Raw genomic sequence first — 13,959 nt, 5'->3', positions numbered from 1 at the left:
TTCTTTACAGTTTGTTTCTTTATTCAGTAAACATCTAGTTACAAGTTTCACAAATTAAAAAAGTGGGGGAGCTGACTGAAGAGGGGTCAGGGGGCCCACAGGCTGATCCAGCTTTTGTTCTGCTCCTCCCTTCTCCAACGCACACATCCTTCTGCTCCTCCACAGATGCGCCAAGGAGCAGCAGGGGAATGGAAGCCTCTGTCCCGGTGAGGGGACTGACAGGGGGTTCTGGCAGAATTCCCTCATATTCCTTTCTCAGGGGACTAAACACAAACTTCAGAACCAGCCCAACCCAGCACAGAAAGAGTGGAAAGGATGGAAGAGGCAAGGTGGCAGCTCCTCATGCCCAGCACTACTGGCAAAAAGAACAGAGCCAAGGGACAGCAGAGAGGGAATGGGCAATTAATGTGTTCCTTGCACATCAGTGAGATTCCCCATGCCCCACTGCAGCACCCAAATGGGGTGAAATAGAGCAATGCAGAAGATTAGTTGCTTTGTTTCAATTCTTAAGTGGGAGGGAGGTTAATACTAAATTTGAGGAGGGTCCAAGTGGTGCTTTGAAGGGGCTTCAGAGTTTCACTGTCTGTACCTGGGAGGAAAGGAAACAGAAGGCATAAACAGAATAAGTGGTGCCTAGAAGGCAGAAGACAGATAAAGATATGTTTAAACCTGATGTGTAGACATCAAAAAAGGGGAAAATGTCTCTTTTCAAGCACTAGATCACATCCTAGTGAGCCCTATTCAAAGCACAGGAGAGCAGACACCTGCACTTACTTATATTTCAAACTGGATGGACAGCAAATGATCTCTAAGTTCTACACAATGACAATATGAACACTCCACAGATTGCAATCCTACATCACATCACACTATTCCAGCCATCAGTTAAGGCTGACACCACAGGTCTTTTGTTCATGACAAAGCTAACTTAAACAGCTTCCATCTTCTCCAAATTCACACCTTCCTCTGCTCTCTCAAAGCGGGAAAATCCCTTTGCAACTGAAACTTCAAAATAATGTAAGATTAGGGCAAAGAAAAAAAAATAACGCTATGGCTGTAAGAGGCAACCACACAGCAGAAGAAGAGGGAACTTGTTCAGACTTACAAGAGCGCATAGGCAGGTTTGGGGGTGGCCACGCTGCACCCCCCACAAGGTCTGCTCCAGTTCACCAGTCGTACCGGCGGGACTGTCTGGAGGGAGAATCCTCGGGGCCCTGGATGGCCAGACGAGCCCCCTCGGCCCGCCGGCCGCCGCTGCCGTCGTGGCGCCGGTAATCCAGGCCCCGCTGCGGCCGGAACCGCGACGTCTCTCGCCGCCACTCGTCGTCGAACGCGGCCGCGTCACCTGCCAGGGACACACCCGGCTCAGGGGGGAGCAGCACCTGGCTGGGCCGGCAGGAGGAGGACGACACGGGCACTACTCACTTTCGTCCATGTTGATGTAGTCCTGCCTCTCCTCCTGGTCGCCCGTGCGGTGGTTCCGCGAGCGCTGCATGATGTGGGCCCTCTCCCTGATGTGGTGCCCGATGGACATCTGCTCCAAGCCACTGTCCGAGTCCCTTACGGTTCGTCTCGTTTCACGGATCTGGGGGCACGTTCCCATGTAGAATCAGTATTTCCATTCCTTCTCCCAGCCCCCTAAGGCACCCTGATTCCTGCCTCCAGTGTTTCAGGCAATTTGCACGGCCACCCCTCCCAGGATGTCAGACACAAGGTTACAAAGAGGGAAGAACGGATTCCCCACTGCCAGCTCTTCCCATTTCCTCCCAGGGGCCCTTGGCACGGCTCAGTGAGTCACAGGAGCGCAATGTGCTCCTCGAACTGCAGCTGACTGAGAAGCCAAAGTGCTGTAGGTGGCCACCCACAAAGCCACTAAACCAAGCCTCCCTCTCACAGCAAGGCCAGCAGCCTCCTCCTTACCCCGCCAGGTGCTGAACGCATCTCTGAGGTCTCCTGATAGACCTTGGGCCCATCACCCAGGTTGGAATAGGAGATGACAGTTGAGGAGGTAAATGTCTGGCAGTTAGCACCATTTGTCATATGCTCCTGCAAGAAGGAATGGGGAATGGTGGAAAGAAGGGATGGGAGGGAAGAAGAGATGGCATTTAATTCCTTCTCTACAATGAAGTAAGAAGTTACAATAGGATGAACATAATCCCCATGGGTGTCTTTTTCTGGAGAATACACCTTCCTGTTAAATTAATACTTATTTCTTGCTAAACATGTCCACCCACACACTTCCTTCCTCACCCCTCTCCTCTCCCTGCACCCGGGAACAAGCTCTGTCACTGACTCCCAGTGATGAAGCAAAGCTTACAGCCTTGGCAGGTGTGGTTCAGTCCATCCCAAGCAGCACAGTAAGATAAGAGATGGGATGGAAGAAGCATCCTCAGAACTCCCCTCGAATACAGAACCGGTCACGGAGGGTTCTTACCATGTTTCCAATCATGTCGTTCATCATCCCAAACATATCTATAAAGCCACCTGCCTGATAAAAAGGAAAAGAGAACACAAGAGTAGTCAGTCTGGGAAGAGACATGAGGAAAGAACAACAAACTGCCTGCAAAAGAACCTGCTGCCTAAGAAGAAGAAGAACCTTGATTTTTTTTTTTTCATGTTGTTTCAGTAGCACAGAAAACAAAACCAAAACAGAATTTGGGGTTGCTGCTCTCTCCATTCTCTCAGGTTGCACTGCCCAATGTTCTGGCAAAAGCTGTTCTTTTACTTTGCATCCAACTGCCAATGCACTGGGGTTTATAAGCTTGGGGACTCAGCAAAGTTAGGAGAAGAAATCTCAGCATGTGCACTAACAGTGATCATAAGAAAATTTCCACTGATTGTTTTCTTTCTAGCATAACAGCAAATTTGCTTACTTTCCCCTACAAACACCTGCCTTTTCCATCCTGTAAACCTGAATGCTGCAGTAACACCCTGGGCCAGCAGGTCTCACAGGTTAATTGTGCAATATGTAAACAAAATTACAATGTCAGCTCAAACTTGCTCATTTCTTTTTTTTTTTTGTTTCCTCGAGTAGCCTCTTGTTCTCGTTTCCAGCAGAGCAGTACTCACACACAATGTTATTATGCTTTGAAGTCTATGTGTTTGTAGTCTTATTAATCCTCCTCTGAGCTACAAAAATTCCGGGACGCTGGAGTCTCTTTCATTGAGGCAATTGTGCAGAGCAAGACAGCTGAAGCTGCTGGATCTGGAATAACCTATTTCCACTGTGTCATTTCGGTGGAGGACGGAGATCAGCACGCTCCGAGCGCGGTGCTCTCACGTACACACAGCATTCTCATTCCAGCCCTGTTCACCTGGAGAATTCTGCTGGCTTCTCCAGCCTCCACCACTGGCAAAGGAGGTGCAATAATCCCCTCTGCCTACTGATGGCCAAGTCCTTTCCTCACACCCTCACAGCTCCTCCATTACCTCCAGATCTGCAGCTTCTTTTCAGACATATGAGGTTATTAAGGGACTACCTGCTCTTCCCAGATATTAACTGTCCCAATTCCCATGAAATATTGTGCTGTAACAGCTTTATGACTTTTCTCTGGTCAAGGTGCAAATACAACCTCCCCATACACACAGAGTTAGACTCTCTCTTCAAAAACAGCTCACAGGCAGGATTAAAACATTAGAGGGGAAACAAGGTAAAGGCCTGAAGTCATAAAACAACTCAATGAGAGATCCAGGAGAAACCAGATGCTTCCAGTTTCAGTTCAATACTTTCTTCCCTATTCCATTTACTATAAATCTAAAGCTCATCCTGGTCTCTTCAGACATTCCCATCCTCCCTACCTGCTTGGATAGCTGGTCATGCTCACAGATGGCTACCTTTTAGCACTGGTTGCACACAGTGCTGATGAATCTCAGTATGGAGCCCCTACTTGGAAAGCCTCTAATCTGACCCAGAAAAACAAAAACTTACCATGCCGAGCATCCCAAAGGGTGAAACAGCTCCTGCCTGCCAGGAGAACAGAAAAACAGAACAGAGAATGACTTTGCAGCAGCCAAACACTAGATCTCCATCAGAACACAGTAATCCTTCTCAGAAACAGAACTGGGAACACTCAGGCTCTACAAACAGATCAAGAAAGCGCCCCACGGATTCCTGGGGGTTCGAGCCATATCACCCTACGAACCAGACGTGAGGTGATGCTCCTACATTTCTCCCCATTGTATGAATTCACATCCTTGATAAACAACACATATTTATTCCTTTCCTCCCATCCAACCTACAACACAGCTGCATTCAACACCTCAATACAGGTGGAACAAAGAGCAGGACCAGATCACCACTGCCCAGGAGATTTAGGCAGTGATAAAACCACCTGTGTGGAGGAGAGGGGGTGCCCAGCCCAGGAAGGGTGGGAGACAGAAACAGAGAGAGTGTGAGGGATCCTGGCTGCACTCGGCCCGTGTTACCTGCATCCTGCGGCCAGCCTGGCGAGCGCCGGGGGTGCTGCCGTCGGTGATGCCCAGGAGCGGCCCGAAGCCGAAACTCCCGGACAGCATGCGGTTCATGTGCTGCCGGTGCATGGCAAAAGGATCCCTGTGGGAGAGGTGCACAGAACAAGGGTGAGGACAAAATCCCATCTAATCCGCTCCTCCCAGCTCTGTGGTGCTCTTACACAACCGCGCGTCCTGTCCCGAGCTGAAATTCACAATCCTGAGAGGTCTGTGTTGTCCGTGGTGATTACTGGGGCTGCAAGGGATCTTTGGATCCCACCCCATTTCTTGAGAGAAGGTTTCGTGGCACAGAAGCTCTCTCAGGTACTCATTTCTGTCTGCTCAGAAGCAGGTTGGTGTCCTGCTTCAGTACTGCTCTGGAGGCGAGTGTGGCCAAGGCCGCTCCAGAACCTCACTGCTCTAACATCTGTTGTAGGGAAGTGCACAAAGACCCTCCTGGCTACACTTTATGGACCAGGGAGCAGGAGATCCCACATATCATCCTCTCAGCCCTCCATGTACACAGACACAAACAGTGAAATGCAAGACTCCAGAATGGACTGCATGGCCTCACACCCCTCTGCCCCTCCGGGGTTTGAGACCACATACAGCTTTTCCAGATTTGAGGGAGAAAGGGGACAATAACTGGGATCCCCGACTGGTTTTCCCTACTTTTGCAGCCTCCACTTTGAGGGCTGCACGCACTCATACGGGTTGGTGAAGCAAGAGGAGGAAAAGGAGGGTAAGGATAAAGAGTCACAGAATAGGGTGGCCACAATAAGAAACTTCTGGGAAATACCATAGCTTTTCCCTGCACATCCTGCAGCCTGCAATTATCCCTCTTCAGCATTAATAGCACAGGCTCTTCCTGAGATGACAGAAGGACCCACTACTTAAAACCAATACTTTTCTGTCTCTACTGGAAATGCTTCCCATAATAAAAGCTAGACTCATACCTGCCATGTAAATGAGAACACGCTGTCATTCAGTGACTAACTGGGACATCAAGGTCTCCTCTCCTGCTAATCTCCTCAAAGCTCATAAAATTCTGGCTTACTATTGATTTCATAAGCAAAAAATTGACTATTCTTCTGCACACATAAATTTCACCAAATTTCTAGTAGTGTCTTGTCTAACATAATCAAATTCTTCCTGTACTACAGTCGATTCCTTATCCACTTTGGCAAGGGCTGCCAACTTAGTGTCACTGCCAAAATTTATCAATAGCATCCAATTTCTGTACTGAGGACAGAAACAAAAACATTCAGTGAAAGGAATCCCAGGAAGAGTTCTTGGGACCTTTGTTAGATTTCAATACCCGTGTTTCAAAACTACTCGTTGTTTTCTCTCTACTTTGTTCCTCACAACTTGACAACTGTTTTAGCAGCCTTCTCCAGCTCCATTAATGACTTCCTGTGCAGAACAGCAACAAACACTGGACAGAGCAGCAGATTTTATCTATCTCAACTGCAACCCTACTTTGCATAATGAAAAAAAAAAAAAAAAATCCTTGCGCAAAGAAAAAGATTAGTTATTATTCCAGCCCTCTCTTCCTCTCAAGACAGCTGCGATGCCTTTTGGCCTACTTTATTACGCTTCCCTCCAAGACCACGCTCCAGTATCGCAGGAACGCGGCGGACGCGACCCCCGTTGCTCGCGGCGCAGTCCCTCTGGAGGATGTGCGTGTTCGTGCCCAGCCGGCCGCGCCGCTCCCCGGGCCCGCCCGGCCTCAGCCCGCCCGGCGGGACGCGGGGGCAGCGCTCGCCTCCCCGGGGCCGCTCCGTGCCGCAGCCCTCCCTCCGGCTCCCCCGCAGGATGCCCACCCCGACTCACATGGCGAACATGGGGTCCTCCGGCTCGCCATCCCTCATCAGCCGGAACATGCTTCCCTCGCTCGGGGGCGGCCTCTGCGGAGGGGACAGGGCGGTGAGCGCAGCCGGCCTGAGGGCGGGCAGGGGCGGAGCGCCGGAGCCGGCCCCCCCGCCCCGCCCCGCCCCGCCGCCAGCCCGGGCAGGTGATGGCAGCTCCCCCCCCCGCACCCGCTCCCGGCCCGCCCGTGCCCCGCCGTGCCTGCCGGTGTCGGCGGTCCCGGTTCGGCGCAGCCCGAGCCCCCGGGCCGCTCACGCCTCCGCGCCCATCGCGCCCCGCACCGCGCTGCCCCCGCCCGCGCCGCGCATGCGCGCCCGCCCCGGGGGAGGGCGCGGGCGAGGCGGGGCCGCCGGCACAGCGCCCCCTGGCGCCCCCCGCGGGCAGCGCCCCCGGGCCGCAGCTCCCGCCGGGCAGCCCGGGAATGGGAACGGGAACGGGAACGGCAATGGGAGGATGGTAACAGAGGCACCGGGCAGGCCCCATCGCTCCGCACAGCTTCCCCAGCAGGGGCAGCGCGGGGGTAGGCAATGATCCCTTCTCTCTGCGGACCAGTGATAGGACCCATGGAAATGGCCTGAAGCTGTGTAAGGGGAGGTCTAGGCTGGATATCAGGCAAAGGTTTTTCACCCAGGGGGTAGCTGGGCACTGGAACGGGCTGCCCAGGAAAGCAGCCACAGCACCAAGCCTGACAGAGTTCAAGATGTGTTTGGACAACACCCTCAGGCACCTGATGTGACCCTTGGTAATGGTCCTGTGCAGGGCCAGGAGCTGGACTCCAGGATCCTGATGGGTCTCTTCCAACTCAGAATATTCTGTGATTCTGTAGTAACCCCTGTGGCTTGTGGCCAGCTGGTTCCCAGCCAGAGTCCACAGCGTTGCCTGGCTGCTTATCATCCCAGGCTTCCTGCACGGCATGGGCATGTAGGAGGCACCCAGAGAGCCACTGGGCCGCGCTGAGCATATGGACAGCGAGTGCACGCACTGCTCTGCTGGCGGAGGCAGGCAGGACACTTTGTGAGCCAGCTGTGGGTCTTCACTGATCCTGGACAGCCACTGGGAATCCCAGGCAAAGAGTAGGTACTTGTGTGCACCCACAGCAGTGGTGGGGAATCTCCAGAAAGCAGGGGGATGACACCTGTGTCACCATCTCTGGGGAATGCTGGCTGCCTTCAGCCCCACTGGATTACAGGGAAGGGAGGAGTGACTCATCCCAGCTCCAGCCCAGGGCACGCTTCCTCAGTGCTGCTTCTCGACTCTTGCATCCGGCCCACCGCATGCAGGAGCCAGCATGGACCCGTGCCAGAGGACTGGAAATAGCAGGTTGAAAGATTTGGTTGAGAAATTGAGCTCCTGAGTTGTGGCGGGAGCCGTGTCCTTGGATTTTGGAGTCTGACAGAGGAAAATGACCCAGTAGCATGGTTCATGTGTGGAATGCATAGAGGACCTGGCAACACTTCTTGCTCCAGCAGGTCTCAGAACTGCTTGGTATTGAGAAAGAAACCTCTCACATGCCTGTGTGCATGCAGAAGGCTCTTCACAAGTCCCTTCGGTGCACAGAAATTGCATTCTGCAGGGGCTGAAACCAAAACATCCACAATAGGGGAACTGCCGGCAGCACAATGGTGCAGGATCATGAGGTGGACACAAGTCCTGTGGGCAGGGCACGGGTTAAGCAGGGCCAAACCTCTAGGAGGGAGGCTGTTCACAAGTGAGCTGCTGAAACAGCTCCTGTCACCAGCTCAGAGCTCATCTGTGAGTGCTGGAGTTCACACAAAGCCCTTGTTGGCTCTGCCTCAGTCTCTCTGATGCTGCTTCTGCAAACCTGAATCATCCTTCGGAGACCTCCAGTCTGGAAAGCCTTTCCTGTCTGGTGTGTTTTCCTTTTGCTCTGAGGCGCTCTTGCTGTTTGATTGGAGTGTGGAGCTGACCTCAAGTGTCAGGATGCAAAGGGAGGTAAAGATCTTCTAGGGCAGAAATGTAAACATCTCTTTCGGTTTTCTTCTTTTTTTTTTTCTTTCTTTCTTCTTTTCCCCAGATCTGGGATAAAATAAATTGCTGTCCCCTGGATACCAGTGATGCTCCCACTCCTGCAATGGCCCAGAGATGGTAGGGCTCTCTTAGTTTTTCCAAATTGTAAGTCAGGCATTGCTGCCTTCAAACACAGAGGGGAAAGGAACAGAAAAGAGTCTGGAACAAGCACTGCTCTGCAGATCCCTTTTCTGTCCCTAATGCTGCTCCTCGGCAAGAGCAACCCCAGGGCTGGGTTTGTGAGAGTGGGGGCTGAGGCTGTGCCTCTCCCTGGGTATTTCTGCAGCCTTACAGCACTCCTTACCCCTGATGGACACCTTACCAAAGGCTGCATTGCCGGGGCCATTGCCAGTTCAGCAAACCTCGAGGGAGCCTTGCTGCAGAGAGTCACGCCGGTGAAACCCTGGAAGGAGGAATTAGAACGGCAACCTTTCGGTGGAATGTGACAAGGTCTGAGGGATGCAGGATCTGCCGCTGCAGTGTTCCCAGGAGAGGTTTCTGCCAGCACTCCCCGCGTTATGCCCGATGTGCTCCAAGGGGATGGCCATTGGGATGTGAAAGAGAAGCAAGGCTCCCATCTTGCTCCCCTCGCACTCTCCATTCAGGCCGCTTCTCTTTTCGCCGTGAATCAAACCCATTATGTCTCTCCGTTTCCCTCCTCCCTCTTTTCTCCCTCGGAGCTGCCCAGCTTGTGCTGGGGGCGGGGGAGGGCAGGGGGCGAGCGAAGGGCAGAGCGGGCAGCGATGAACGGCGGGCAGTGACGAACGCCGCCCCTGCCCCTGCCCCGGCCAGGCCCGGCCCGGCCCGGCCCCGCCCGCGGCCTCCCCGGCGGCACGGCCGGCCCGCAAAGCGAACCGATCACCACGGCGGGAAGGCAATAAAGGCAGGGTGAGACACCAGCCTTGTACCTGCTGCCGGCACATTCGGGCCCGGGAGGCAGAAACAGCAGCGGGGCCCCGCGGCCGCCTGAAGACAAAGAAACCCTGGTTAGCAGGAGCCGGAGCTGCCCACAGCCATCTCCCCATTGGCTCCCTGCGCTGTGCCTCTTACGCAATCCTCACCCAACAACCAGCTCCGACCTCACTGAAGGGCACCCTCGGTGAAGGACAGCTCTGATTTGATCCTCAAACGCGAAAATTCGTGTTTGGGATGCTGCAGCCAGCTTGTGGTGGCTGCAGCTTGCGCTGTGTGGCAGCGATTACTTTCAGAATATTTTGCTCGTGTTAAGAGTGTGTCTGTCACACTGTGAGCGAGAACCGCGACCTCCATCTGTGCCGCGTTAGCAAAGAGAGGCTCACAAAAAAATCACGATTGAAAACATCCCTCCTCTTTCCAGTCTTCTGACAGGCTGTGTCACCCCTCGTCATTCCCTTCTCCTCCTCTTACTCCTTCTCCTTGTGCTACCTACCCTGCTTCCCAGCCCTTCTGCAGGGCTTATTTAAATATGCTGCCTCTCAGGAAGCCATTTCCCAATGCAAAGTTGGCCGGTGCCTTGAATTCTTGGGTATTTCCTCTTAAATTCGGTATAGGGCATCGTGAAAGAAGAACAAAGCGGATTAATGGACACAGTACAGCAAGATGAACGGCGTGGGTTAAATACATAAATGCATTCAAACACATTCCCTCTGCACACTGAGATTTTGCTACTTTTGCTGTGAGTGAAAGGACGGATATTTTGTATTTATGTAAATCTAAGAAAATTTAATGCAAATTCACATCCTCCTGCTCTTTTGTTATTCAGCAAGCAGTTTGGAAGTGGTTTGGAACCACTTAGGAGTTACTCAGTAAATATAATTCTTAAAATACCCAGTTATTGTGTTTTGCTTTTGCTCAGAAAATGGCTCGCAGTTAGTTAGTTCAGCCTTCAAAACAAACACTAAAGTCCCCTGTGCCCCCCATCAGAACGCAGTGACATGACTAGCAAGGTAATAGACCAAAATGCATAAATAATTGCTTCTAGGTGCATTCACCCCGCATTTGCTGGGAGCAGAAGAATAGATGCCACGCATGAAAGCCCAAACACATCCCAGCCACGTGCTCACGTATGATGGCACACGCCGGCGAGCTCAGCGCACGCCTCAGCAGAAAAGTACCACGCTTTCCACGCTCACAGCAGTCAGAGAGTGTAACAGGGAAAATACCCCTCTGTACACAAACAGGTATGTACTGCACCTAAACACACGCACACACCCCCATAAACACCAAGCACAAACAGGGTGCAGCACCAAAACTGGGACACCGGATGGAGAAAATGACATTCCCATTGTTGTCTGGGCTGCAGGCAGACACGGACAGTGTCTGTTCCACACAATGATCTGTCATGTAACTTCTGCACCTCCCTCATTTTGTCTGAGGATGCAAGTCCCCGAAAAGGATGGAATATATTCTGCTGAGCTGGCAGAGCAACTGCAGACAAAGCCCAGAGAACACACAGAGCAGGGACGGGCATCTGCAGAGCGCACAATGAGTGTACTAGCGTTTGCAACAAAGGGGAGAGCACAGATGGGAGAGAGGAGCAGAGGAAAGCTGCAGATCGATCTGGCAGGCGAAATGCAGAGTGGCACGGATCAGGTGGAGGAGCAGGAGTCACGGGGAAGAGCTAGGTGAGACAGTCAGTGGATACCCTCAGGGCTTGAGGGAAGCAGCTGCACACCAGAAGCCCAGGGAGTCTCACCACCGGGATCCAAAGGGCAGGAAGAGTCAGAATGCAGAAACAGGCAAGAATTTCACAAAGAAGAATTTCACGTTGGAATTTAGGGGAAAAGCACAGTAGATACAATCATGCAGGGCAAAATGGGACATGTGGAAAACAAAGGAGGGGATCTGAGATGAATTTTGTAAGATACAGGATGTCACAAAGAAGCCAGGGAGAGAGCCATGGGAAGAGTGCTCCAAGAACACAGGTAGGAGACAAATGCCAAGAAGCAGCAGATGAGGGGAAAATGGCAAAGGGGACGGGGTAAGGAGCACGGAAGGGACAATGTGAGGTTGCAGGCTGCAGGTGCTGGGGAGGAAAGGAGAGCTCGCTGCTGCCATGCCAGCTTGCAGGGCTGACCCCACAGGTTGCTGGAAACAAGCTCCCCTTGCACAAACAGGTGTTTGTCTGTTTGCATCCGTGGGTGCGCAGTCTGTGTCAATGTGGCGCTTGGGGCACGGGAACGTCTCTGAACATAATCCTTTGCTTTCTCCCCTCTAGGATGTTGTGTCACGGCCTGTTTGTGCATTAAAGTGAAGATGTCTTTGCCAAGGGATATGTGTCAATGTAATTTTGTGTTTTCAGTGGTTGAGTGTGTAAAGGAAAAGGATCCTGGAAAAAAAATCCTGGATCGGTGAGGAGAACAGCAGAACAATGACCAAGCACCTTGTGACAAACAGAAGCAGAGAGGAACAATATCTGGCCACTATATGGATTATTTTTGGTTCTATTTTTAGATGTATATCTAGAAATTAAGATTTTCTTCATGCAAAAGAGAAGGATGAAAGATGGGTACTTGAGCCAAACCAGGGCTGGAATGCTGAGAGCAGCTAGACCTGAGAAATTTGCCATATGGGTTTTGTGAAACAGTAGGGGAAAGAAAAATTAGTGCATGCATTTTCATAATTTGGTTTATTTTGGTACTAGTCTGGATGTGTGCGTGTCTAGAGTTACAGGACTGTTTTTGGGGCAGGCACTCCGCACTGTGTGTAGCTGGGAAGAACATCAATTAGTCAGATCATGAGAGAAGCAGCTGTAGCTGTGGAGGAGACAAGATGGCAAGGTGGGGACCTTCTACCTCCCTGTCACACAGACCACAATTTATCCAATCCCTTTCATACCTTCCTTCAGGAGATACGTACTCAGTGCCCTATGTTCCAAGAATACCAATGGCTTTTGCTGTTAAATGCTCAAACTGAGACACATTCAATTAAACTCAAATTAAACTCAAGAGCACCAGCTCTAAATCCTGACTTTGCACAGAGGCTGAGTTTGTGTCTGGAGGACAAGAAGGGCTTCTGCACCTCATTACGTTTTCCAACTAGATGGGTTAATAACCTTGCCTTGCACCTGCGAGAATCACTGCGTACACGTGTATGTGAAAAATGCATTTGTATGATTGGCTTTTCGCAAATATTAAATATGTGTTGTGTTAGAAAGTAATGCTGTATTAATTCTCTTAAGTAGTGTGTTAAATATAGTTTTAGGCCATAAAAAATGTTAAAATAGAAACTGTGCTATGTAGGATGCTTTTTTTTGTAAAGAAAGGACTCGCAGCGAGATAGCAGCCACAGGACACCTAAATCTTTCAGAGAAAAAGAATTTATTGCCCTCTTATCAGAAGAAACAAACTTCTTCCCACCTCAAAGGCGCTGTTAGGATTATGAGGAAGAAGTTGACACTGACCAGACAGAACCCTGTGTTTGAATGGAATTAATGCATCATGTATGAAGTGTATGAATACACAACAGGCTGTTGCTTCTAAGGGTTAATCCTCTGTTAACGGGTGTCCTTTTTTGGGCTCGTGCTGCCCAGAAAAAGGTACCTGGGCATACGTAACTCTTTGTCTCTGTTGTCTCATATTGCCCTAATTAAAATTGTCCAAATTATTATTACTCTAATTGTATTAGGATTTTTATAACCATTTTATTACTATTAAACTTTTAAAATTTTAAAAACAAGTGATTGGCGTTTTTCACATGTACAAATGTACACGCTCAGTTGGTATGTTGGTAGGCCTGCAAATTTGTGCAGATTTATTTTCCTTTTTTCTTTTGTATGAGCCTGTGACTAAGAGCGGGACAATATAAACCCTCTGGGAAAGGTGAAGGGAATTTAGTCATCCCAGTCTACTCAAGCTGGTAACCAAAGGGCTGAGGAGTGGCTACAGGAACATCTGTTTCATTAGCAACAAATCCCTGCAGTTACAAGTCATCACCCGCGGTTCTGCAGGAAGGACCCTTTGGCTAAAGGGAGACCCGGAGGTGGGCGATGATTCTTCCCAACGCGGAGGGAGGCACCGGCAGAGTGTCTGCCGGACTCCGGGATCGAGGCGGGCGGGCGGCAGGGTCAGTGTAGCCCGCCGTGCGCTGCCCGGCCGGTGCCCGGGAACGGGAGGTCGGTGCCGGACGGGACGGACAATTCCCGCGCCCTCGCGCGCCTTCCCGCCACCCCACGTGCCAGCGGCCCCTCCCGCCTCGCACTGCGCCAAAGGGCCCCGCGCCCCCGCCCCGCCGGCGCGCTGCCCGCCGCCAGCCAATGAGAAACCTGTTGCCAGGCAGACAGCTCATTTGAATGGCCCAATCAGGCGTCCCTGCCCCAGCCCCTCCTTATATGGGGACCGGGGATGCGATCGCTAACCCGCCCCCCCGCCGCCGCCGGCTGCCCCGCCCACTCCCTCCGCGAAGCACCGCCCACTCCCTGCCTGAGGCCCCGCCCACTCGCTCCGCCGCGCGCAGAGCGCGGGAAAAGCGCCCGGCGCTGGGCGGGCAGGCGGGGGGAGAAGGGGAGGGGCGGGGGGAGAAGGGGAGGGGCGGGAGGAGCCCCGCCGCTGGGAGCGCTTCCAGCGGAGGAAGGGCGGGCAGCTGGAGTGGAAAATTCCAGGCAGGAGGCCGCGTGTCGCCAGCGCTGCCCTCCCA

The 13,959-nt window shown here is 52.1% G+C and overlaps 1 protein-coding gene across 1 annotated transcript; it reads right to left on the bottom strand.

Annotated features, from left to right (window-relative positions):
- MLF2 (myeloid leukemia factor 2) lies at positions 1 to 6,605 on the bottom strand. Its single transcript, XM_058018927.1, has 9 exons — positions 6,520 to 6,605; positions 6,283 to 6,356; positions 4,426 to 4,552; positions 3,929 to 3,964; positions 2,435 to 2,488; positions 1,921 to 2,046; positions 1,426 to 1,585; positions 1,106 to 1,345; positions 1 to 589 (listed from the first exon to the last, which is right to left on the bottom strand). Exons 2-8 carry the CDS (start codon positions 6,330 to 6,332, stop codon positions 1,167 to 1,169), a joined length of 732 nt encoding a protein of 243 aa, XP_057874910.1. The 5' UTR covers positions 6,333 to 6,356; positions 6,520 to 6,605; the 3' UTR covers positions 1 to 589; positions 1,106 to 1,166.
- Between the last annotated feature and the right edge of the window lie 7,354 nt (positions 6,606 to 13,959).

This window comes from Melospiza georgiana, chromosome 2 (assembly GCF_028018845.1).
Source record: "Melospiza georgiana isolate bMelGeo1 chromosome 2, bMelGeo1.pri, whole genome shotgun sequence".
Classification (NCBI taxonomy): domain Eukaryota; kingdom Metazoa; phylum Chordata; class Aves; order Passeriformes; family Passerellidae; genus Melospiza; species Melospiza georgiana.
Note: the sequence above shows the minus strand (reverse complement) of the source record. Positions and strands in the feature narration are given on the sequence as shown.